The sequence below is a fragment of the Seriola lalandi genome, unplaced genomic scaffold, assembly GCF_002814215.2.
Source record: "Seriola lalandi dorsalis isolate HSWRI2012SDOR001 ecotype SW California unplaced genomic scaffold, Sedor1 jcf7180002054519, whole genome shotgun sequence".
Classification (NCBI taxonomy): Eukaryota; Metazoa; Chordata; class Actinopteri; order Carangiformes; family Carangidae; genus Seriola; species Seriola lalandi.
Genome location: NW_019525072.1, coordinates 2,169,780 through 2,194,148, shown reverse-complemented (window position 1 = coordinate 2,194,148; position 24,369 = coordinate 2,169,780). Strand labels below are relative to the sequence as shown.

Below are 24,369 nucleotides of genomic sequence, written 5' to 3'. Positions count from 1 at the left end.
TTTTTTTCACATAATCAATGACCTCACTAATTGAACTCAGCACTGCTATTTTTTTGAACACGCCCCTTTCAGTAAATGATTCAGTTTCACAGAATCAGCAGCATGCACGTCATGCCTGTTGGGTCTGTTGGTTTTCTATACCTTTACTAAACCTTCTAGAAACTTACTTGCAGTGTAGAAGTTGAAATTCTAACAAAAACAGTGATTTATCTTGCTAGTGATGTGGGACTGCTATTATTTTGAACACAGCTGTATATATATATATTTTTTTTTTTTAATATTTCTTTTACACTATTACTTATCAGAGCCTGCACTGCAGCTACAGTAATTGCTTGAGGGTGCTTGGAATAATGCAGTGGGGTATGTTGCGAGTGAGGTTTTTTTTTTTAATTCTTATTTTATTCATTTTTGGTGTATGAATTAAGCACACACTATTCTCATTTCATGTTTTGAAAATTGTTTTACCATGTGTTTTCTATATATATATGTGTGTACAGTGGTACAGCTCTGGAATGTTGAACTATTTTTGCACTGGAGAGACTGACCATGCCATTTTCAATATTGTGCCTTCAATTTCATATGATAAGACAAAATGTTGCTTTATTGAAATGACCTTATTATTGACCTCTAGATCCTATCGTTTGTCTGATGTACCGGTACAGAAAAGTGCAAAATGCTGATATTCATTTGTAAACCTTTTCATTATGAAAGCTGAATAAATTGAAAAAGGGGAAGTTAGTCGTTTACAAGGTTTGTATGTGCAACTTGTGCATATACATTAGATGTTAAATAAAGCCAACTGCTCCGTCGGTGACATCCTTTGGCAGAATACTGATTGAGGCAAAGTCAAACCAGTGTCTTTCATGACTGTTTCCCTGCCACCTTTTGTCTGCCCCTGAGCCCCCCCCTTCTCTCTCTCTCTCTCTCTCTCTCGCTCTCTCTCTCATTCAATCTGGCTTACATTATACAGTGCTGAGACTGCCATACTAATTAGCACTGAACAAAGTGAATGTAAAGGAGAGCATTTGTTATCCTGCCCACGGTTGCCAATATAAACCCATTTTTTCTGAAACCATGTTCTTTATGTTCAGTTTCTGTCATTCCCACTGAAGGTTTTGCCAGAAAGCACTGTTTGTGTATGCTCTGACTGTGTTGCCATAGCAACCTGGCAGAGTGGATATTGCTCAATTTGTCATGGAGTTAAAAAAAAAAAAAAAGTTTTATCATAAACACATATTTCTCTTGATGCCTGGAAGAGGGAGCAGTGAATTTTAAAGTGAAACAAGCATGTACTGTAATCTGTGCATTGAGATTCCCAGCTGTGCTCGCCATAAATACACCAAAAAGCATCCGATTACTCGCTCACTTGCACCGCAGTTGCAGTCAGAGCTGTTCTGTCTGTGCAGCATTCTGGTCACAGTGTGAGTCTTACAAGCTACATGCTGCACAACACCAATACTCCTGCCTGCTGGGATTTCACAGAGCATGGAGTCCTGGAGCAAGACGAAACTAGCATGCATACAGATCTGAAAACTGGCTTTATGTTCACAGCCAACAACAAAATAAGAGATCAAATCATTGCTATCAAAGCATACCGTGGCTGCACCTAAAGCTGGAATGTAAAAACTTAAAAAAAAACAAAACAAACTTAAGTCTATTGAAAGCACAGCTCAGATTTATGTGGTTTACCATATTCAATGAGATTTACATGGGTCAGAGGTTGGAGGATAACAAGGTTTGGGCTTTAAGAGACAGTTTTATGACTTCAATGTGATCATGCTACAAATTTAGAGCATCTCAATTCGGCTTATTATAAATATACCACAATTTTGCTCTGTAATATATCAGATATGAAAATGGAAAATGTATTATATAAAGTATATATATATAAGAGGGGTATTAATATTATATTGGCTATACACATGCTGTGGTATTTATCATAGATCTTTACTTTCGTGCTGAAAAGCATGTAAGATTACTGCGGTTCAAAAGATCAGGCTGTGTTTCTTTAGAGGCCTGCCACCTGTTAAATTTCCCTCTTTCCCTTTTACCCCCCACCCACAAAGTCAGCTGGGATGAACGGGGCCCTTTTGTTCCGACATCGTTCCCTGCAGAGTTGCCAAGCTTGTTCAAGTTGGAATCTTCTTTCCCTCGCCCCTTAATCGACGCCTCAGTGCAGAAAATAACATGGGGAACAACTTTCTGAGATGGATCCTGACGTTTTGCATGTTTTATTCGGGTAAGATGTTTTTTCCCTTTCTCTCTTGTTACAGATGATGGTCGGCGCAGTAATTGTTTTATGAAAATAGTGATAAACGAAAAGGCAAATAATGACCTCTAGTTGGTGTTAATACGTGACAACGACCGTCAGTGCAACAGCGAGTTAAAGCATGTTTATTTTTAAGGTAGACAGACAGTCCTCGCATTATTAGGTCACAGTGATTAGCATCAGATCTGTGTTTAAGTGGCTACACTATATTCTTCTATAAGATTATGAGGAGCTACCGGCTGTCAGTTAACTGTGAAACAACAAAACTATACTCAATGCACATGTGCATGTTGGACTTTACACTCTTCGTTGTCGGTTGAATAAACTGTGGGTGAAATCCTGTAAGTAGGCCTACAAAGTATAGCCTACATTTTGTTGTTTTAACATAGAAATGAATAAGAAACCAGATTGCTATACATTCACTATTATACACAGGTGTATTTAAGAAATATGAGGCTGACTTCTTGAGTGTTGTAACACAGTTACATAATAGGTACATGCAGCCTACTTGTATACAGTGAATATGAAAGTATTACAAGTGGATGATGGTGGTAATAACACCATGGTGATGGTGTTTGCTGCTGTATGTCTCAGTGTCAGGTGAAGGTTGCTCCCTAATCCTGAAGCCCTCCAGGGTTGTGGTGGGCTTTGGGGAGCCGGTGTCAGTCACCTGCGAAGCGGCTCGCCCGGTACGTGTCCTGGGCTGGGAATCGGCCATCAGTGCTGCACACACTCAGCAGGACCTGTCCGTCCAGTGGAAGGTAGACAGTCTCATTGATTGGATAGAGGAGCCCATCTGTTATGGGGTGTTTTTCACAGCTCCCAGACAATGTGAGGAGAAACTCAATCTCGTCCTCTACAGTGAGTCAGCTCTTGTTTTCATACACAGTATAGAAATGGATGAATTGCATAAACCTGTTTGACTGACCTGAACCCTTGCATATCATTCATTTAGAAACCCCAGATAGTGTCTCCATCAGGCCTGTGAACCACACTGGCCCCATGGTGGAAGGAAAAGAGTACCAGCTGCTCTGTGAGGTTCAAAACATCGCTCCTGTTCAGTATCTCACCCTGAGGTGGTACAGAGGGCAGACCGAGGTTTATAACCACTCCTTCGCCGACCTCACATCTTCCTCACCTGTCCAAGTGTCCTCTATCCTCGTCGTCACGCCAACCAAAGCCGAGAATGGAGTGCAGTACAGGTGTGTAGCAGAGCTGGAGCTTGGACCAGAAGGACCACAACCACCTCCTGCTGTGACCTCAGAGCCTCTTAACGCCTCTGTGTATTGTGAGTCATGAAGTTATAACCAATTTTTAAAAAAAGAGTTCTCACATGTTTAATACACTGAAGAGTGGTGGTACTTCTAATCCCTATGATCTTCTTTCTAGTTCCCCCAATGTTCCTCAGTCCTGAACCAGAAGTGTTGGACCTCACAGTGGGTACTGAAATCTCCTTAAACTGTACAGCTACAGGGAATCCCACACCTGTGTACAGCTGGCAATCCTCCCATCCTGCGCAGGAGAGGATGGAGGATGAAGCAGTTCTTACCTCTTCCTCACTGCTCCCAGGGACCTACACTTGCACTGCCTCCAATACACTGGAGAAGAAGAGCAAGCAGTTCATTGTCAAGGCCAAGACCAAAGGTAGAAGGGAACTCTGAAGAGCACATGTGCAAGTTGTCTCCACACATGTCCTAACCGGCATCTTCTTTTGCTTTCACTTAGGTGTTTGAAACACAGGATCGTGAGATGGGATTGGATGACCACATTGGACATACGAGGAGAATTCAGCCAAGGGGATTTTACTGTTGCTGCTTTGGGGACGGAAATGACAATGCATTCATAACTCAACAGATATTTATCAGGATCTTGCTATCATCCAGAACTAGATCTCATAAAGAAAAAGACCCGAATATACTACACTTGGCAACTGCCATTTAATTTGTCAGTATTTTAACATGAATGTATTCTTGTGGTAGATTGTTGTTTAGAATATAGTTCACTTTTTATGCTTCCCATGTGATATTCTGTATCTAATTTATATTTTTGTTAGATTTATTTTCCTATTAATAAAATTATATTATAACATTACAGATGTGTAGCTACACTTAATATAGCAATGATGACTGCATTATTGTTAATGTTACTGTTAATGCTGGAAATTTAGTACTGCAACTTTAATGCTGAATGTTAAAGAAAAGCAGGCCGTTACTGTAAATATGAACTGTTTCTTAATTTGCTTATCTTTATGAATAAAATTTAAATTAAAAACGTCGTTGTTCACATTGCTATTTATATATTTTTTATTATAATATAATTATTTTAGAAATTGTTCTACTAGTAGTTGTAGAAGTAGTGTCTTACAGCTGAGAGAGACTTTTTTAATGATATATTAATTAACACAGCAATGCTAAAAAATGCACAATAATACTTTTGGATTAAAAACTACCTACCTAGGTACCTTCTGCTAAAAGCACTTTTTAAATGTATGCCATGTACTCTTTTTGTTCATAGGGGAATTTGTCAGGTGACTGTCTGTGTAAAGCCACCAGGTGTCGCTGTTGCACCTTGTCAGAGATGCTTTTTTATTGGCTATCGACATGTCACGTGATTAAAACATCGCCTCGCAGCAGGAAGTGACATTAATGCACCTATAAGCTGGTTAGCCAATAGCCAATAAAACTGAAAAAAAAAAGAAGCGGAAGGAGGAAGTGGCATTAGCGGCTAACATTAGCTTAACGACCTTTCATCCGAGATCTGAATACTACTAACTTATGCCGACTTCCCTGAACCGACAAAGGTGGGAGTGAGTCTTGAGCCTGATGTGTATTTGCTTACTACTAGTGGACAACTTCTGAAAACTGTCGTTGTGTGCTCTCTTCCAGGCATGCCACAGAAAGATCCGTGTCAAAAGCAAGCATGCGCAATTCAAAAGTGTTTACAAGGTACACAAAAGGGCACACTTGAATGCCATGACATGTTGTCAGAGCAAACCTGACATTTTCCTCCTCCCGCAGCTAATAAATACGTGGAGAGCATGTGCGAGGATGTGATCAGGGAGATGCGGCGGTGCTGTGAGATGCAGGCTGGAAACTCCATCTGCTGCTCCGGGTTCAAAGACTCAAAACCTGCGGAGAAGAAAAGTAAAACATAGCTCCCTGTGGGATGCTTTTGATGGTAATTATGTCAGAAAGTGACACTGTGTCATTGTTGTATTGACCGAATAACTGCTGTGTTTGTTGCAACAGTGCAGACAGACAGATGTTTCTTACATCATGTGGAAGAATATGAATTTCCACATTTTGGCACATACGTATACTGGAGCCGGTAAACACACAGTATATGGAGTATAACTTTTATTAATGTTAATAATTACATCTGTGTTTGACAAGCCATACACCCATGTGGCCCAGTCTCAGCATAAAGCTGAACATTGTATTATAAGATGCTCAATGTAGTATTTATTAAAGGGAAGTTCGACTGAATTACTTTCTACAGTGTACCCTGTTATTTTGTCACACCCTGTCATCAAGTACGAGTTACACTTGTTTGTGCATGTGGGCGATGAGCTACACAGTTCTATTGCAGATGTAGCTTAAGGCCCTACACACCATTTGTAAACCCACACAGTAGATCTAAATTATTTTCGCCTGATTAGACCCATAGACCGGATATGAAGTAATTATTCCCTTCTCACGACTGTCGGGGCATGTGCGGATGTACTTCATCCCCCTGTCAGCTTTGTTGCACCAGTTAAAGCCAGACAAATTACACTGTTATCATTCTTTTTACTGCATTGAGTCTCGAGACCTCCCATAACTCCCATTGTAGCTCCAGTAATCTAGAGTAACTGAAAACACAGGTGAGATTTAAATATTAAATGTTAATACAAGTGTTTATTTGCATTACATGATAACTTAATTCTCAATAAAAGAAATATAGTGTGTTGTCGGAAAAGATTTTTGATATCCCAGTTGATCTGTTCACTGTTATTGCTGTTTGTCTTGCCCAAGGCTATTTTGGCATCAATCAGCTTGTCTAATGTACAAGAAAATCCCTAGTAAGCTATGCTAAACTTGAGAAATTACTTTAATAATACATTGAATTTGTCATTAGATAACCAAGCAATATCAGCTTTTCTTTGCAGAGTGCAAACATATACATATTAATGTTCATAAGACAATTGATCTATCAGGGCAGGAAATGCACCATGGATCATCATGTTCTGGTACAATGGTTTCTCTAAGTTTAATTGCCTTTGGGTGCGGTTTGTATCATTGTCTACTGAGTTTGTCATCATTGAAATACTGGTTCCCTGGGATGATGTCTAAACCAGATATTTATCGTCCATTTAATTAGTTTGTCAGTCTGTTCTAATTGAAGAATTTTTTTCAGTATCCATATTTCAAAATAAAAGTGTCTCTTCCCTCCGGTTTGATGAGGAGTAAGGCATTTTTATATATATATTTTGAGGTGATTTCCTGTATTGTATGTGCTCTAAAAAGCCGTATGATATATGAGTAGTGACTTTAAAAAGGGTTTATTCATTTAACTTTGAAAATAAGTCTGGTAGAGTGGATAAGTGTTGCACATTCAATTATTTATTTGCTATTATTTGGTACACAACTCATCCACTCCATCAAACTTTCCAAACCCATATTGAATGACGATGTTTTTGATGATGTTATTCTTTTCTTCACCACCCGCAGTGTCTGTGTTCTTCCTGAATCTTGTGGCTGATTTCACAATGGTCCAGACAGGGTATCCACAGGGTTTAAGTGCATCCCTCAGGTGTTACTCTCATGTTATCCTCTTCTCTATCTAGTGAACAACAAAGTAGTCCAAAAACTGAAAATATTAATTTAAACAGTAGCTTACCAGATGAAGGAAAAACAGCAATGATTTATGAACTTTCATAATTCACAATTCACAATTAAATTCATAATACTGCATTGTTACATAAGCAAAACGTGAAAATATGTCAGGAAGGTTTTGGAAAATTTGAAAAGAAAAATAAATAAATAATATTAAAAAGTAGTCTATATATGTATATTTTGATATAATTTACAAAGATAGAAAATTAAGGTCTACTGCTGTTAAATTATTTTGATTAAATTTTTTTTTTCCTTTCTTAAAGCAACTCCATTTGGCAAAGTCAGATGATATAGAGCCAGGGCAAAACAGCAAGAGAAATACGAAACAATATATCTGTATCAAATAGTTACATTAAAAGAGAAAAATTAAAGAAATAAATGAAAAGCCAGGGAATATTCAACATTCAAAGAATGTAGAAGCGTATGTTGTTCAAACAATAAGCACAGATTTTATTTTTTGTTCATTTACATTTATGGATGTGGTATTTGGCACAAACAAAAATAAGATTTATCATTAAAAACATATTGGAAATTGTGAAAATGAAAAAAATACATGTTTGAAATCAAATATGTAAGATAAAATAAACATGTTAATACAAAACCAAAATTACTGTGTGTAGTTGCAGAATAAAAGTAAGCTGAGCATTAATCACAGAACACTGTTTATTGATATTTCATGTTTTTAATCTCTGGAGGTTGCAATTTAATATCTACACCTAGCTAGAACTAATGAAGTCCATTACAACAATCCTGAAAGGTTATAGTGTTCAGTTTTTGTTTTAACTGTGTTCAAGAGGTGTTGATGTATGACTAAGATCATTTTTGAGGCTCTAGTTTGTGGTGCTGTACTGCAATATACGGAGTGACGTACGTCCGTGTGACGGAGTGACGCGCTGACGTCGACGGAAATATGCAGCAGCAATCTTTCTAGAAGTCTGTAGCAGTCTGTCGCTAGCCCACGCTAGCTAGCTTTATCTGAGTTAGTGTTGGCCATACACAGCCAGCCGCTGCACTGAACAGAACTACATATTTCCGAAAAGAGCAGCCTTCTTTTGTTGTATGCTTTTTGGATTCAAAATTCGGGTGAGCTTCGTTTAGCCCACGAACTTAGCCGAGTCATATTCCAAGCTAACGCTGTTTACGTTAGGTTCTTGCTGGCATTATGTCCAGAATAGACTACAGCGTGTGGGACCACATTGAGGTGTCAGACGATGAAGATGACACCCATCCAAACATCGACACACCCAGCCTCTTCAGATGGAGACACCAGGTACAGCTTTATGAAACATGGTTTTTAAGCGGTTTCTTTTTAGTAAAATTGGCGTTGTTGTTAGGTGGTCCCTGCATGACTTGTAATTGCAAAATTATTATATTGCAGGAGGTAATAGTCTACAAATTACAAATACTTTTTGTAATTGGCCTTAGATCTGAGAAAGCAAACTGGTAGAGGGTGGAGGTCCACCATAGTTAAAAGACTGGTGGACATAAAAGTTTTGTCCCTGTGGTTGTGACTGATCTTATAACATTTGTACTTCAGGCACGTGTGGAGCGGATGGAAGAATTTGAGAAAAAAGGTGAAGAATTTAACAAGGCACTCACTGACTGCCGGCGTAAGCTAGCAGAGACACAAAAGAAAGTACAAGAGCTGACCATTTCAGAAACAGATGATGCCAAAGCAGAGCTCAGCAAAGCCCAGACTGAGGAGAAGAAACTGAAAAAAGAGGAACGTGAGTGGGCGAAGAAGATGGATGACCACAACCGAGAAGAGAAGAAGATGCCATGGAACGTGGACACGCTCAGCAAGGATGGTTTCAGCAAGGTGAGGCAGATAAAGGGGGCTGCCTGCCAGCAAACTAGTTTCTGGACCCAAGCTCAGAGCCACTCTTGGTGTGTTTTTAGTTCAGGAGAAAAAGAGAAGTCCGATTGGTACACATACCAATGAAAACATAACATACTACTGTATGATGAGATTTTACACCTACACCACCCTATATCCTGTATCTGCCTATTTCAACAAAATGACAATGTGATGTAGAAGACTGTAGTATTCAGTATTTTTTTTGGATGCATTGACTGTTGGTTTGGGTCTTGTCATGGAATTTGTTGATTGTTACTAAAATATGAGGCCAGCCTTGTGTTTTAAAGTTGAAATGTGGGCATAAGTTTTCTTCGGTGGGAACCTTGATGAGTTTCATAAGAAGTTTCATAAGTGAAGCCTTGCAAGGTACTCAATAGCAGCAAAACAATACATCTCAGATGATTAAATTATTATTAGTAAATCAATATTTATATTCATAGTCCATGATACAAAGACAATGTATATGCAGTAATTTTCTTTTATCCTGGTACCAGGCTCTGTATCAACAAATCTTTTACCTTTGATCAACACTATATGGGCACCTGTCATTAAACATTTTATAGCTTCAGTTACTGCCTCTGATCATACCAGTTTGCTTTGGAAGTACCTGTAGTTGCTATCAAGCTACTTATGCAGTGAGGTTGGTGGTTTTTACGGTACCACTGCATGTTTTGTCTTCCATCTGGCTTTTCTCTATTATTCAAAAGTAGATTAATTTGAAATTGGTATGTGATTGGAGGAATTAACAGTGGATCACATATTAACACACACAAGAACCAATCAAGTCTAAGTCAGACTACGTTAAATCAGTTGCTGACAGCCATATTCATTTTTCTCTGAATTTGGTTCAAGTCTGTGGCTTCATAAAGTACATATCGCTGACTATTTTCATGTTTTCTCTTGTGACATTCTCTCTAAAAGTTATCAGAAACAGTCTGTAATGATTGTTCTCTGTCACTGTCCGTCATCCATAGAGCGTTGTTAATGTCAAACCTGAATCTAATGAAGAGACTGAAGAAGAGAAAGAACAAAAGCATAAAACCTTCGTGGAGAAATATGAGACGCAGATCAAACATTTCGGTAAGAAATATTGACATTCGTTAACCATTGTTCTTTACTGTGTGTAATGGGGAATTGGTGTTTGAAAGTAATGATGGTCTGTCTGCTTTCTTCACTGCAGGCATGCTGCGACGTTGGGATGACAGCCAGAAGTACCTGTCTGACAACCCTCATCTTGTATGTGAAGAGACTGCCAACTACCTGGTCATCATGTGCATTGACCTTGAAGTCGAGGAGGTAAATGCTAAAAAGAATTGTCTTTTAAGAGCACTTACATCACATACATTGTATGTATTTTAAGATATAAAGAAGTTAGTTTTATGGACTGTAACTCAGGGATCCTGTTTATTTGGCACAGCCTGTGTGTTTTTATACAGCCATTGTGTAGGTCAGAATATGAGCCCTATTCTAAAAATGTTTCCTTCTTTTTTAGAAACATGCATTGATGGAGCAAGTGGCTCATCAGACCATCGTCATGCAGTTTATTCTAGAGTTGGCTAAAAGCCTCAAGGTGGATCCACGCGGGTGCTTTCGTCAATTTTTCGCCAAGATTAAGGTGATTAACTTTGTTTGGATGCTACAAAATCTAATGAAAAATCTAACGAAATAATTTACAGCCTCCTTATAAATCAAAACGTTCCGGGAGCAATGGAACCAGAGGAACTGAGTTCCTGTTCCACAATACTCTTTTCATTTGTACCACATCTGAAGACCGGTGAAGATGAGGCAGATTAATTCAACGAATGATTAAAAACAACAACAGTGTTTGAAATGCAATTTTCAATTTTCACACATGAGGAAATAACAAGAGAGTCATCTTGTTCTTTGTGTTTATTGTTGTGTGACTGTAATGTTTTTAGTTGGATGTAATGAATGAAAGAAAATGAGAGAGTGAGAGTGAAGCCCTAGAGCACCCGTCTCCATGGATATTTACTTCTTTTCTTTCACTTTTTTTTCCTCTGTCATTAACTCAAGAGCTCTCTCGGCCGCCTTTCCCTTCTCTTTCCCCTCTCTCTCCCTCTTTCTTGTGCCACCAGTAGTTTCTGAATTGTCAGAAAGTACTACCAGAGGAGCAGGGACTTTTTCTTTACACATGGGAACATTTTAACAGGAGTTCAATTTTGTTCTTCCCCTGGTTGAAAAGCATGTTAGAAATTCCTGAGTTCCAGTGGTAGAAACACCCTAATAAATGCAAATACTGATTGTGTGCATGTGTCCCCTCATAGACAGCAGATCAGCAATACCAGGAAGCTTTCAATGATGAGCTGGAGTCATTTAAGGAGCGGGTTCGCAGCAGGGCGAAGATCCGCATAGAAAAGGCCATGAAGGAGTATGAGGAAGAGGAACGACAAAAGCGTATGGGACCAGGAGGGCTAGATCCTGTTGAAGTGTACGAGTCCCTGCCATTGGTAAGTTCTTCTGTTTTCCATAGGCCTCAGGACTCTGTCTTCATTTTCTTTTGCAAGCTTCAAATGCCTCACGCATAATGTTCATAATTACAGGAGATGCAGAAATGCTTTGATGAGAAGGACATCCAAATGTTACAAGAAGTTATTAGCAAAATGGACCCAACGGTAGGTTCCTTTGTTAATTACTACAGTTTATTTATTTTTATTTTTTCTAATAAGCAGCAGACTGTTTTGTTGACCAATGAAGTCTGTCGGGAATCATATTTCAGTCATATGAATCTACAGTTATCTGATTCACACATGTCCAGTTTTGGTCAGTCAATAAATGTGATTATTTTACATGATTTAGGAGGCGAAGGCTCACATGAAGAGGTGCATAGACTCAGGGCTCTGGGTCCCCAACTCCAAGACAGACGATGGGGATACAAAAGAGGAAGATGCTACCTATGAGGAGGTGAAACAGGAGCAGGAAGAAACTAAGAAGGAATGACCAATGTTGATCCTATCAGTTGTTGCTTGTGCAAATGTACTTACCCACTGTATTGCAACTCCACTATGTGTATGACTAGTTTGCCAATCAAGGAACAATGAAATAACTTGATGAAAATTTTTAGCTGAGACTTAAGGGATTACTGTTCACTGAACTACACAACTAGATTGCATCAGTATCTCCTGCTTGGAAAATAAACGGCTGGTTGTGTTTAGGTCTTTTATTTGTTTGGACATCACAAAAGTTGTATTCTTACATTTCTTTGTATTCACCTGTTTATTTGTGTGGGTATGTAGGTGTACACATGCCTGCATATAATTGTTTTGTTTTTCATTTCATTTACAAATTTAAGATGTGTCTGACTTTCAGGGCTTGAGTAAACAATTCATTGAGACAGTTATTTGACATTTTTTTTTACAAACTTGCTGAAGTAAAGGTTGAATTATATCCAGCTACATAAGGCTGAGGTGTCGTGGTTATGTCTGAAGACTCCAGATTTGTGTGACATGCTTTTCAAAGCATAAAGTTGGAGATCATAAATGTGAGTCATATGAGAATCACAAGAAAATGATCCATCTGTGAGACCTGTAGTGTTGGTAACGACTACTTTTTAATAAGGAGTGAATGCATGTGTGCATGTGTTTTCTAATGAAGCATTTGGCATTTACAAATTACGTTTGCCCTACATAGAGATACAGTGCTACAGAGGGTAAAGAGATGGATATGCCATGACATTATACATTGCAAGGCAACAATCAATATAAGTACAAAAAACAGTCAGTTTTAGGCCTGAGGGTGATTGCTTACGCTGGCTCCACCCAAACTGTAGCTTAATATGGCCTAACCATTGGCGCAAAATGGGCAAGAGACCTAAGTGCGTCCTTGGAGGGCTTGGGGTTGACCGATGGTTTACATAGACCCCACTCGTTCCCATCTTGGCCAAATTAGAATTAAATAAAAGGGACCATGCAGGTCCTCAGAATGATTGTTCACATGGCCCTCTGTTTGCTTATGTGACACATAAAAGTGCTGAGTAGGTGTGGTTGGATTCAATACTGCTAATGCTTTTATTTTGAAAGTTAGAGTGTTTGAAATTTGATCAGAGCTGATGAGATTAAAAATAAATGAAGCAAAACAGTTTTTACAAATGCATTACTTGACTATCTTGTAAATCACAAAATAGAACTGCTCAGTGTACAGTGTAGCTTCTGTGAGAGATTACTGCGTGTTAAGAAAGTGTGATAGTAGAGCTAACTTTCACTGCAAATAAACTAAATGATGTAGCATGGTTGGACCTCCATTTAGTCAGAAAAAGGGGAGAACAAACAAAATCCCATTGAAATTTGTCAAGACACTGAAGATGTCCTGAAAAAGCCACTGTAGTTTGGTGGACATGGGGCCTCTGAATTGCATTTGAATAGTGGTATAGCAGATAACAGCTGACACAAAACACCAAACACTTGTGAAGAAAAATGACCAGTTGAAATAATTAAAATAATGACATCTAGTGATGAACAGCACAGCATGAAAACTGGATGAAACTGTCTATTATAGGCATTTCAATGGAGGTGTTTCTATGTGACTGGTTAAATGACTGACTTCTCATCTTACGTTGGTGATGGGTTCTGTTACCTTATGATCAAAGCTTTAATTATTGTGTTCAATTGTGATTTGGAAACTAAAAATTATATAATTGGATGTGATAATATATAGTTATAGTGGCACAGTGTTTTCCAAGCTTTCACATGACCCATCAGGCCTGCTTATATCATCTGCACTGAAATGGACTCTTTTCATCACATGTTGTGCAACAGTACAATCTAGTTCAGTCCAGAACTGCAGCCTTGCAGAAACTTGGTAATATTTTTCTTTTTTTTTTTTGACAGTGTTCAATTGAATTGTTTTATATGGAGAGGTATTTCTGATATTCTGTCCCATGCATGTTTGGAAACGGTGGCTGTTTATACATTAGAGACAGTTAAGTATAGATAATGCAATCTACAGAGGTATTTGTTGATAGTAAATGTTCCTGATTCAGTTTCCACATCAGAAAATTCAATGCATTTATCCAAAAGGGGCAAAGACAAGGCACCACTTTGTCCTCGTCATGATGCCAATGATCACAAAGTGTCCCTACTCGACTTGCATTCTCACACTGAGAAGGACAGCCAAGGAACACAACCTTTAACATAAGCATGAAGCCAGTATTTCATGAAAACTCTGTATTTTTGAGTTTTTGACTGTCGGGCAGACAACAAAAGACACTTGAATGTCAACTTGATGATGTTGACTTTGGCTTCAGGGAATAACTGAGTAGTTGTCACTATTTTTTGATATTTTATACTCTGAACAATCCAAATATTAAAGAAAAAAGGTGTCAGAAATATTGATAATGAAAATATGGTTGTAACCTCTTATGATGGAATAATATGACCTTACCCAAGGTTTTCTGTGTGTTAATTACAGAATGATTGAACTAATTTGATAAAAAACACAACTTTACAACAAATAAGTAACAAATATAAAAATATATAACATTTATAAATTTCGTCCCTTTTATTTTGACATTTATTTTGAAAAGTCAATACAGTTGTACGTGCCGGGCGTGTAAGCACTCTGCTCGCCGGACGGGAGGGCGTGGCCTCGTTTGGTTTCGGGAAGAAGCCGACTGTCACACAATTCATGAGAACCAGAGAGAGTAGGCGACGCGGGGAAACACGCTCACAAGATTATGAAGACTGGCCGTCGGTCTATCTTACGGACACAGGCTTTAATATAACACCTTCAAAAGCTCGCCGTTAAATGGTAAGATACTTGCTTTTCATACACGTTTCTGAGTTTACGGATATGCCCATGATAATGTTTAGTTATATGTTTCAAATGTCAGTATTATTCGATACGTTGTAAAATATGTGCGGACTCAAGTTTTTAAACCACTCGGTGACGCAGTCTGTGTTATTTACCTCGCGTTTTTATATTTGTAAATCATAGAGTTGTTGGTATATCAGCATGTAATGTAAACAATTATTTAGACAGTAATCCCCGGAAGGCCTTTTGGCAAATTGATCCGATTGTCTAACGTCATATTTTTTAAAGTTAATTCTAGATTTCTTATTTGTTAATCTAGCAATTCTGTTTTTTTAAAATAATCATCGTGTACATATGCGAATTACCGAATATGTTATTTCGGAAAATCGCAAGGTGTCACTTTAAAATTGGGCTTGTGTTTACGTAGGCCTTAATACGTACGTGATTCCAGCCAGTACAACAGCTGATTACCCTGAAAGTAATACACTGTGATTTACATTGATGTGTATGTGTGTGTATTTTTGTGTATTTTTGTGTGTGTTTGTGTGTGTTTGTGTGTGTTTGTGTGTGTGTGTGTGTGTGTGTGTGTGTGTTTGTCTCTCAGTGAATTGCTTTTTCACTGCCATGTCTGGAAATTGGTGGTCGAGGCGTTCAAGGCCAGGGGCAATTCCAGGCAAGAGTGAGCCTCTCCAGGGTCGAGGCATTCATGTTTTCCTCTTCTGGACAAAGGATGGGGAGAGATATTTGTCCCACACGAGTGGAGAGGTCACAGCAGAGGAGCTGTGCATCTCAGCTGCCGAGGCTGTAGGTGAGTGGGACAGCCTTGACCAGATACACAGCACCGCACTGATCAAAGTGAAAGGAGTTTCCTTTTTTTTCTTTGTCATGTAGTATTTTTGGACTGTGTGTGTGTTTATCCTCTATGTTTATTCCACAGGGATAACACCTGTGTGCCATGTGTTGTTTGCTCTGTACAATCCACTGTCACGCTGCTGGTACAGTCCAAACCACATTTTCAGTGCAGATGAGAACTCCAGCCTGGTACTTCACTACTGTATGAGGTTAGCCTGTGTTTGTATAACACTGTGTTAAGAGGGCAGATAGAACAGAGTGGGCATATTCACAAAGGCTTTCTGTTTTCTATGTCCCATAGGTTCTACTTTCGGAATTGGCACGGTCTAAATGAGAGGGAGCCGGCTGTATCCCGGTATCGTCTCAGACCTGGGACTGATCAGGGCAGTTCCCCTCTGCTTGAAATCACAGCCTTAGAGTATTTATTCTCTCAGGTCTGTATTGAACATAATGTTTTTGGTCTACTGCTTATTTATTGAACGCACATGACTGCATTTGTGGTGCACGAAATATTAGCACTACCTAACCACTTTGCCTCTTGTGTCTCCAAAAGGCTAAATATGAGTTTGTGAACGAAGTAGTTCAGATGGAAGACGTTCAGTCAGAGGAGGAGCTAAATCGCTTCAAAAATGAGAGCTTGGGAATGGCTGTGCTTCACCTCTCACACCAAGCAGTGCAAACAGGCTGTACCTTACAAGACGTTGCAGAGAAAGTCAGGTAATTACTTGGATGGAGGGGCTGTAGTAGAGCCAAGTCATATGCTGTTATAAGTGGTACTTTTTAATCACCTGTATAACTAAAGTTGTGAAATAGTAACAATGACTAATTGCACTAAAATCTGTAAATTTGTCAACAAAGATGTTAAATGGTCTATTGTGTTTTGATGATATATATACATGTACATCTTCTAATCTAATCGAATGACTGGATCTAGGTAACAATAACATTTCTCTTTTTTCATTTCAGCTTCCTCCGCTGCATTCCAAAGTCTTTCTCCAAGCACATTTCCAAAAACAACTTACTGACGAAGTTCAGGATCCACCGGGTGTTTGCAGACTTTGTGCGGACCTTCCAGCAGCACACTGTGGACAAGGGGCGGCTGGGCGCCCACGAGATCATGTACAAGTACATCTCTACTCTCGAGCACTTGGCACCACGTTTTGGTACAGAGACCTTCCCTGTACCCTACCTGGAGCAGAGGGAGGAAGGGGATGGAAGTAGCTCTTACTCCAACACCACCCATGCGCAGGGTGTCTCAAAAGACAACTACACGGCTCCCGCCACACATGAAATACTGGTGTCTGGGATCAACGGCATTCAGTGGAGGAAGGTGTCCGGTCAGAAGGTTTGTCAAAATGCATTTTCAGTCAAGCTCCTGACGCTGTGAATTGTTTTGTATTCTGCTAGTGTCGACTTTTTATAAAATGAATTCCATCTCTTTGCCTAGGCACAGGCAAACACTTACCTCAGGAATGACTACATGAGCAAAGCGAAACTGCAGTCCAGCCAGCCAAATGCGAACACTCCCAACAAATTGACCCCCTTCTGTGATTTCCCTGAAATAACTCACATAGCCATCACTGGAGCTAATGTGTGCATTAGCACTCAGGACAACCGCTGCATGGTGAGAGCACTTGTTTACCCCTTTGTGTAAAAGCTTTGATACATTAATTTGATTGGTAAATGTGCTTGTGATGTACTAGTCCAATTGATATACTGTATATTAGTCATTCTGTCTGTGAGCTTGCTCAGTCTTTAAAGTGTCTGTATATACTGTACATTAAGCATGGATGCCTAGATTCTCTTATATTCTCCAGTTCTATATGTGTGTGACTAAAAGTGCTTTGGCTTTTGGTACACTTCAGGCATGATATTATGTTTTGAATTTGTATGCGTCTGTAGGTGGGAGCTCTGATTGTAAGCTAGTGGTGTTTCTGTATGTGTATGTAGGAGGTTCAGATGAACTCCAGCCAGCAGGCCCGTTCCTTCATCTCCCTCCTGGATGGATACTATCGGCTGACTGCAGACGCCCACCACTATCTTTGTCATGAAGTGGCTCCCCCAAGGGTAGTGCTGGGTGAAGCAAATGGACTGCATGGGCCTATGCAGTGAGTTTTCCCCTCTTACACATGCACATATAGACACAAACAGGCTATAAAGAGACGCAGGGCGTTATATCACAACTCTGGTTTGTTTCCAGTGATGATTTTGTGCTGCTGAAGCTGAAAAAGGAGGCCGCAGAGGAGGGAGCTTTCCTTGTACGTTGGAGTGCTCTTGACTATCACCGCATCATCCTAGCTGTGCTAAACACAAATAAGGTAAGTCAAAACCCACTCTCTTCTCTGGGAATGATAGCAGTGTAGTCATGGTGAAAATTTTCTGTTACTGTCATGCACACCTGTGTTTATGTGAACTTACCGGCTCACAGAACGAATCGACGCAAAGCCACAAGCAGTTTCGGATTCAGTACAAGGGTTCAGTGTTCTGTCTGGAGGGCTGGGACCGAGAATTCTCCAGTGTGAAGGAGCTCACGGACAGCCTCAAGACCTTTGTGCTCAAGTCTGGATCAGAGAACTTCACTATCAAAAAATGCTGCTTTCCAAGACAAGCAGGTTTGTATTTATTGGGCATCACGTGTATCTTGAAGTTTTCCCGTGGCTCAGTGGCTGTGTTCTGGGATATTTAGATATGTTTGACATCGCTTTGTCTGTTTTTGTGATGTAGAGTCATCCAACCTTCTGGTGATGAGGCAAGGTGCCGATCACCCTGATCACAACGACCCCTGGTCCCTGAACATGAGCCAGCTACGCTTCCACCAGATCAAGGACAAAGAGATCACTCAGGTGATGAGATCCACTCGCCACCCTCAATGTGAGAGTCTGCTTCACCTGACAAGCTTAGGTACTGACCGGGTCGGGGGGGTTGTGTTTACAAACAGGAACAGCATCTCGGCCGTGGGACCAGAACTAACATCTACTCAGGACGTCTTCTGGTGCAGGGACGGGGGAACAGCGATGATGATGACGACAAGTTCAACAACAACTCGGACCGCAAAGGGATCCGAGTGGTTCTCAAGATACTAGACCAAAGCCATAAAGATATTGCACTGGTGAGTCTTGTGATCTTTGCACTAATGATGATGAACGAATGAACAGTGATAGTTTATCAAATCCAAACAGATATTAACTCGTGTAATCTAGTATCCTCACATATTTGATTTCAGTATCCCTTCCTCTATCTTTCTTAGGCATTTTTTGAAACCGCAAGTCTCATGAGCCAGGTGTCCCACAGTCATCTGGTGTTTGTGCATGGTGTGTCTGTGAAAGGATCTGAAAGTAAGTGCAATAACACTCCTCACCTCCACAAACTCACTTCCACTTTTTAGATATGTGACTTCCTTGTTTGCCTCTTCTTGCATACTGTGACCAGTGTTTATAGTCAAATTTATATTGTGGCACCAAGTGAACCATGAAGCAAATGCATAACAACTTTCAGCCTTCTCTGTTTTAAAGAGACACGCCACCTGTTTACATTTTGCTTGTGGCTGTAGCAAAGACTTGACCTCTATGACATGTTTCTACCATTGCAGACATCATGGTGGAAGAATTTGTGGAGTTTGGGCCTTTGGATGTTTTCCTTCGCAAAGAAAAGGCATCAGTGACTCCTCGTTGGAAATTTATCGTTGCAAAACAACTTGCCAGTGCTCTCAGCTATCTTGTGAGTTCAAACACGACTTTGTGTTTTTTCTGGTAGTGTCAACTGGACACCAAGTTTTGCGTTTTGAGTTTGAGTTCTGCGATCAGGAAATGAACATTTTACTATCAGACCAAGCTTGAAGATAAGAGCTGCAAGTGAAGTCCATTTTTTTCCCCAAATGACTGATAGCTATAATATTTTGTGTTAAACCTAATTTAATGACACTCTGCATCCCAAATAGTGAATACCATTTTCATTATTGTAGGAGACCAAACGGCTGGTCCATGGAAATGTCTGTGCCAAGAACATTCTGGTGGCAAGGCGAGGTCTGGAGCATGGTACTACTCCTTTCATCAAGCTGAGTGACCCAGGAATTGCCCTGAGTGTACTTTCACGGGAAGGTCAGTACCAGCAACTCACTTTACACAAATGGCCTTCACTTTACAGGAAAGTCCCCCAACTCGATCGACTTCAGGTTTTTTATGTATCTGGTTGAATGTTCTGCCTTATTTTAATCAGATTCAGTAAACAGGAACCTTCAACCAGACCATTTCCTGTGACCTATTTCCTGTTGTCTTGCAGCTTTACCTCACAATGTGTCATTTCATGCTGTCCGAGATAAAATAATCACTGTCAAACAAGCTCACCCTTGGTTAGTGTATATAATTCCATATAACATGAAGAAGTATGAAGAATGAAGCAAAGTAGAGCAATATTGTCAAGTACCAGTTTTTTGCCGCTGCTGACATTGAATGCACATAGAAAACCAACTTTGTAGAGTCTGCAGGTCCTTTTCTAAGATAAAATGTTTTTAGCGGTTTTATTGATTTAAGATCATTTTAATATAAAATTAGACCAACATAAAGTTCTTCTGTAGTTCTTGTAAGCATTTGTTCATTTGTCACGTGGAGATCATCTTTTCATGATACGTATAACTTCTGTCATTTATTATTCTTGCTTTTCTGCACTGCAGAGCGCCTGGACCGTATCCCGTGGATCGCCCCTGAGTGTGTGGACAGCGGGGCACCCATTGGCGGTGCTGCTGACCAGTGGAGCTTTGGTGTCACACTGCTCGAAATCTGCAACAACGGCGATGTTCCTATGAGTGGCAGTGCATTGTCTAAGGTTGACCCATACTCTTTTTTCCCCTTCCAAAAGCCACAAGCTTCACCTGCCTGTTTTATACCTCTGACCTCTAATTGTAACCCCCCCCCCCCAACAGAAAGAGCGATTTTATCAGCAAAAGGGACGCTTAGCTGAACCATCCTCCCAGGAACTGGCCAGCTTCATCAGCATGTGTTTGACCTACGAGCCTGTGCAGAGGCCTTCGTTCCGCACTGTGCTCAGAAATCTCACAGAACTCATGATCAAAGGTGGGGTTTTCTTAACACATCACACTACTTTTTGTGTGTCTTTCATCCTGTCTCAGTGCATGTAATGAACAAGTGTTTTTTTTTCATGCTAACAGATCCTGATATATCTCCCAGTGAAACTCTTCCTGACATGGACCCTAGCGTGTTTCATAAACGCTATCTGAAAGAGATTCGGGAGTTAGGAGAGGTGGGTCCTAGCACCACAACACCAGTAGTTTCCTCTTTTATGCTTCTGCACCAGAGTTTTTTGTGTTGTCCGTCCATCCGTCCCATTTTTGTGAGCGCAATAGCTCAGTAACACCGTGAGAGAATGTCTTTAAATTTGGCACAAACATTCACTCGGAATCAACTGATTAGATTCTGGTGGTCAAAGGTCAAAGTCACCGGGACCACACAAAACACGTTTTTAGCCACAACTCAAGAACATAAATGGTTAATATTTTATATGATTCTGGATATACGGGGATGTAACCTAACCAGTAATTTTAGTTTGTGTGTGTAAGAGAAAAACCCACATTTTTTTGTTCTGTCCCCAGGGTCACTTTGGAAAGGTGACTCTCTACCTGTATGACCCAGCCAACGATGGGACGGGAGAGCGTGTGGCAGTGAAGGCTTTGAAACAGGAGAATGGTTATTCGCCTGATGGCTGGATGAAGGAGATTGAGATCCTGAAATCCCTTGATCACAGCAACATTGTCAAGTACAAGGGCTGTTGTACGGAACTGGGTGAGTGCTCAGCCTGTCTTCTGTCTGCTTCAGATATCTTAATAATTGAAATACATGTCAACACATAGTGTCTGCATGTGCAAAGGAGTGCTTGCTCAGTAGCTCTCTTTTAACTTGCCCTGCTCAGTGGATGATTCAGGGAATTGATTTTTGGTTCCTTCTGTTCATCTGTAAATATTGAAAATCTTGTCAAAGTGCACCACTTTTTCCAATATATGTCAATAAAATGAGCTTTCAACACACAGCAAGCTGTGCACCACAGCTCCTTCAAAAACTGGATAGTCAGCAGGTCATTCTTGCCTTTGAAAAATAATAGGAAATAGGAGGATAAAAGCACTGTTGCATTGTCCATTCACAGGAGGACAAGTGGTGCAGCTAATAATGGAGTACCTTCCTCTGGGGAGTCTGCGAGACTACCTTCCCAAACGTAATCTGGGTGTTCCCCAGTGCCTGATGTTTGCTCAGCAGATCTGTCAGGTAAGTTTATGCATTTCCTCTGAATCTTATAATGCTATGCGCATTATAAGAATCTTGTAATCTGTGTGCAAACTGAACAGACGTCACAGATGTCAGGTTGTGTTCTGCTTCCTTCAGAAGAAGTTGTGTTTTTCCATTAATTTTTGTACAAGAATTTTCCATACACTGCCTACATTTGCCCAAAGTAGATAATCTGTCATATAATTAATTTATAGCACTCTAGGTTTCTCTGTATTGTCTTTGATTCATTCTGTTTAAGTTGGTTATCCAGAGAAATGTCCACCACTCAGCATGCTGTCTGTCGCATGTTTGAGACATGAGCATCTTTTTTAGCCTGTCTTTTCTTTCTGTTTTACAGGGGATGGATTACTTGCACTCGAAGCGATACATCCATCGAGACCTAGCTGCCCGTAATGTCTTAGTGGAAAATGACCGCTTGGTGAAGATTGGAGACTTTGGCCTGACAAAATACATCCCTGAAGGCGAAATCTACTATCGTGTCCGTGAGGATGGGGACAGCCCAGTGTTCTGGTGAGTTCATGCAGCACTTAAATGTGTTTTTCAGTGACTGGTTCTATGACTTCGGCCACTGAGCTGTATTTCTGCATTATGTAGGTATGCCATTGAGTGCCTGAAGGAGAGCAAATTTTCCTTTTCCTCTGACATTTGGTCCTTCGGCGTTACATTGTATGAGATCCTTACCCGCTGCGACCACCGCCAAAGCCCGCCAACAGTACGTCATCTCTTCAAACAAGTTTACACCAGCATCTATTTTACCTGTGACTAATCAAGTCATTTCAGATTCCCTGTATTAAATGCACAGTGCACACTTCTGTGTTTTTTGTAGAAGTTCTCTGAGATGATGGAAGCAACCCAAGGACAGATGACTGTGATGGTACTCATAAAACTGTTGGAGAAACAGCTGCGATTGCCTTGTCCGAAAGAATGCCCGCATGAGGTAACATTATGTGCTCATTAAACAAAATTGACAATTTGTTGGCATGATGAGTAACCTGATATTTTCATAATTATTACATAATTTTTTACCAACAGGTGAAAATGTTGATGGAACAGTGTTGGGCTGCAGAGCCCGCACAACGGCCATCATTCAAATCCATCATTGAAAAGTTGGAGGCAATTCGCCGAACATATGACTGGCAGCAAGGTATAAACTTTTCCCTGGCTCAGATTTGCTGATCAGTTCATCAAAGATCTACGTGTCTCCATCATATTACAGGGTAGCCAGTAATGTGTTTCCTGCTGTGCAATGCCTACTGCCTCCATTTACATATTATGTATTTATAGCCTTCTTTTTGATAACGGCACACTGCATCCTCTCATATGTGATATTGCCAAAATATTAAACTCAATTGGTGTGTCTTTATTTCCTGGCTGATAAGTTGAACTTCATGGGGGAAGTTGATGGCTTGGGCAGTCAGCTACCCAGTGTCAGCTTTTATCTTTAAAAAATTATGGGTTTGCATATATCACAGTAAGTATTAAGAGTTTCTGTAAGGTGGGGATATTACTAGCTTTCATATGTTTCTGTACATTTTTTGAGTGAATGTTCACTTTGCATTTAATTTTGTATAAACCAAAAGAACAAATTCAAAATCTAATAAAACATTTTTTCACATGTCCTTTTCTTTCAAAACTGATGCATGTGTCAAAAAGTGTATAAAAATGTGTTACGTAATGTGCCATTCTTTTGTGCATTACAGGATGTCCTATATGCACCAAAGCACAGCTATATTTATCACTAGCTTAGGGATATACTGCAATAAAAGCAACTTCTACAGTAACAGTTTTAACAAACGGGTCATTCAGGGAACGCTATCTCCTAATACCCTATGTTGCCTTGACCATTTAGGTGCCTGTGCACATGGCACTACTTTAGGTAGGACAGAAAGTGTGTCACACATGAAAATGAAAACATGCTGTACCACTGACTGCAGCACACCACTTCAGTTGCTGGAAACAATGCACCTACAATTCTTGCTGCAGAGGGACAAATAAAAATAACAACACTGCTGCTCTGGTAGGTGTTTGAACAACAGGTGTTTGAATCGGTGTTCTGCATACACCTTGAGAAAGAGCCAATAAAATAAAAATGGACCTTGTGCAATGCAAATTAACAACCACTGAAGGGTCTCTGTTTAGATACAGGCTTTCCAACCACATAGCTGAGCGGCTGCAAGATCTCTCTCTGTGTTTGAAAGAAAATACTGCAAGGGCCAAAGACTAATACAATATGAGGACTAGTACAAGGTGGTGCCACCTTCAGTTGAGTCACTGAATGCATACTATGTTACAGTTGTGCATTTTAGAAACATAAAACTGTCTCCTGTCTGGAGGATAAGGATGAGAGCAATATTTGTGGACGTATTTTTCCGGAAGGTGTTTTGCCAGTCACACAGATCCACCTCTGAACCCCCAAACTCACTTCAGATCTGACTCATAATCTTGGAGTGAAACTTA

At 40.0% G+C, this 24,369-nt stretch overlaps 4 protein-coding genes across 4 annotated transcripts; all 4 read left to right on the top strand.

Annotated features, from left to right (window-relative positions):
• Positions 1-2,055: 2,055 nt before the first annotated feature.
• On the top strand, positions 2,056-4,540 carry LOC147818708 (vascular cell adhesion protein 1-like). Its single transcript, XM_087175956.1, has 5 exons — positions 2,056-2,239; positions 2,864-3,130; positions 3,225-3,557; positions 3,659-3,913; positions 3,995-4,540. Exons 1-5 carry the CDS (start codon positions 2,188-2,190, stop codon positions 4,000-4,002), a joined length of 915 nt encoding a protein of 304 aa, XP_087032082.1. The 5' UTR covers positions 2,056-2,187; the 3' UTR covers positions 4,003-4,540.
• A 421-nt stretch (positions 4,541-4,961) lies between these two features.
• On the top strand, positions 4,962-5,754 carry cmc4 (C-x(9)-C motif containing 4 homolog (S. cerevisiae)). The gene is made up of 3 exons (XM_023413960.2): positions 4,962-5,069; positions 5,155-5,214; positions 5,287-5,754. Exons 2-3 carry the CDS (start codon positions 5,157-5,159, stop codon positions 5,421-5,423), a joined length of 195 nt encoding a protein of 64 aa, XP_023269728.1. The 5' UTR covers positions 4,962-5,069; positions 5,155-5,156; the 3' UTR covers positions 5,424-5,754.
• Positions 5,755-8,047: 2,293 nt separating this feature from the next.
• cdc37 (cell division cycle 37 homolog (S. cerevisiae)) lies at positions 8,048-12,419 on the top strand. Its single transcript, XM_023413973.2, has 8 exons — positions 8,048-8,413; positions 8,681-8,962; positions 9,976-10,081; positions 10,182-10,297; positions 10,494-10,616; positions 11,287-11,469; positions 11,563-11,634; positions 11,819-12,419. The coding sequence occupies exons 1-8, from the start codon at positions 8,306-8,308 to the stop codon at positions 11,957-11,959; spliced, it is 1,131 nt and encodes a 376-aa protein (XP_023269741.1). The 5' UTR covers positions 8,048-8,305; the 3' UTR covers positions 11,960-12,419.
• Positions 12,420-14,606: 2,187 nt separating this feature from the next.
• tyk2 (tyrosine kinase 2) lies at positions 14,607-23,531 on the top strand. Its single transcript, XM_023413920.2, has 24 exons — positions 14,607-14,764; positions 15,372-15,575; positions 15,705-15,828; positions 15,921-16,053; positions 16,173-16,336; positions 16,586-16,964; positions 17,067-17,243; positions 17,570-17,727; positions 17,820-17,937; positions 18,048-18,231; positions 18,344-18,462; positions 18,558-18,728; positions 18,867-18,954; positions 19,209-19,336; positions 19,581-19,716; positions 20,289-20,440; positions 20,538-20,688; positions 20,784-20,875; positions 21,225-21,414; positions 21,773-21,891; positions 22,250-22,422; positions 22,507-22,624; positions 22,739-22,849; positions 22,945-23,531. Exons 2-24 carry the CDS (start codon positions 15,392-15,394, stop codon positions 23,086-23,088), a joined length of 3,513 nt encoding a protein of 1,170 aa, XP_023269688.1. The 5' UTR covers positions 14,607-14,764; positions 15,372-15,391; the 3' UTR covers positions 23,089-23,531.
• The last annotated feature ends 838 nt before the right edge of the window (positions 23,532-24,369 follow it).

What these genes read in the sequence shown, in the direction of transcription:
- cdc37 (XM_023413973.2), top strand. Translation starts at nt 8,306, where the DNA reads ATGTCCAGAATAGACTACAGCGTGTGGGACCACATTGAGGTGTCAGAC. An exon ending in GACGCAGATCAAACATTTCG is followed by an intron (nt 10,082 to 10,181) that starts GTAAGAAATATT and finishes TCTTCACTGCAG; the next exon opens with GCATGCTGCGACGTTGGGAT. An exon ending in TGTACGAGTCCCTGCCATTG is followed by an intron (nt 11,470 to 11,562) that starts GTAAGTTCTTCT and finishes TCATAATTACAG; the next exon opens with GAGATGCAGAAATGCTTTGA.
- LOC147818708 (XM_087175956.1), top strand. Translation starts at nt 2,188, where the DNA reads ATGGGGAACAACTTTCTGAGATGGATCCTGACGTTTTGCATGTTTTAT. An exon ending in ACTCAATCTCGTCCTCTACA is followed by an intron (nt 3,131 to 3,224) that starts GTGAGTCAGCTC and finishes TCATTCATTTAG; the next exon opens with AAACCCCAGATAGTGTCTCC. An exon ending in TCTTAACGCCTCTGTGTATT is followed by an intron (nt 3,558 to 3,658) that starts GTGAGTCATGAA and finishes TCTTCTTTCTAG; the next exon opens with TTCCCCCAATGTTCCTCAGT.
- tyk2 (XM_023413920.2), top strand. Translation starts at nt 15,392, where the DNA reads ATGTCTGGAAATTGGTGGTCGAGGCGTTCAAGGCCAGGGGCAATTCCA. An exon ending in GAGTGTACTTTCACGGGAAG is followed by an intron (nt 19,717 to 20,288) that starts GTCAGTACCAGC and finishes TCTGCACTGCAG; the next exon opens with AGCGCCTGGACCGTATCCCG. An exon ending in GGGGACAGCCCAGTGTTCTG is followed by an intron (nt 22,423 to 22,506) that starts GTGAGTTCATGC and finishes TGCATTATGTAG; the next exon opens with GTATGCCATTGAGTGCCTGA.
- cmc4 (XM_023413960.2), top strand. Translation starts at nt 5,157, where the DNA reads ATGCCACAGAAAGATCCGTGTCAAAAGCAAGCATGCGCAATTCAAAAG. An exon ending in AATTCAAAAGTGTTTACAAG is followed by an intron (nt 5,215 to 5,286) that starts GTACACAAAAGG and finishes CTCCTCCCGCAG; the next exon opens with CTAATAAATACGTGGAGAGC.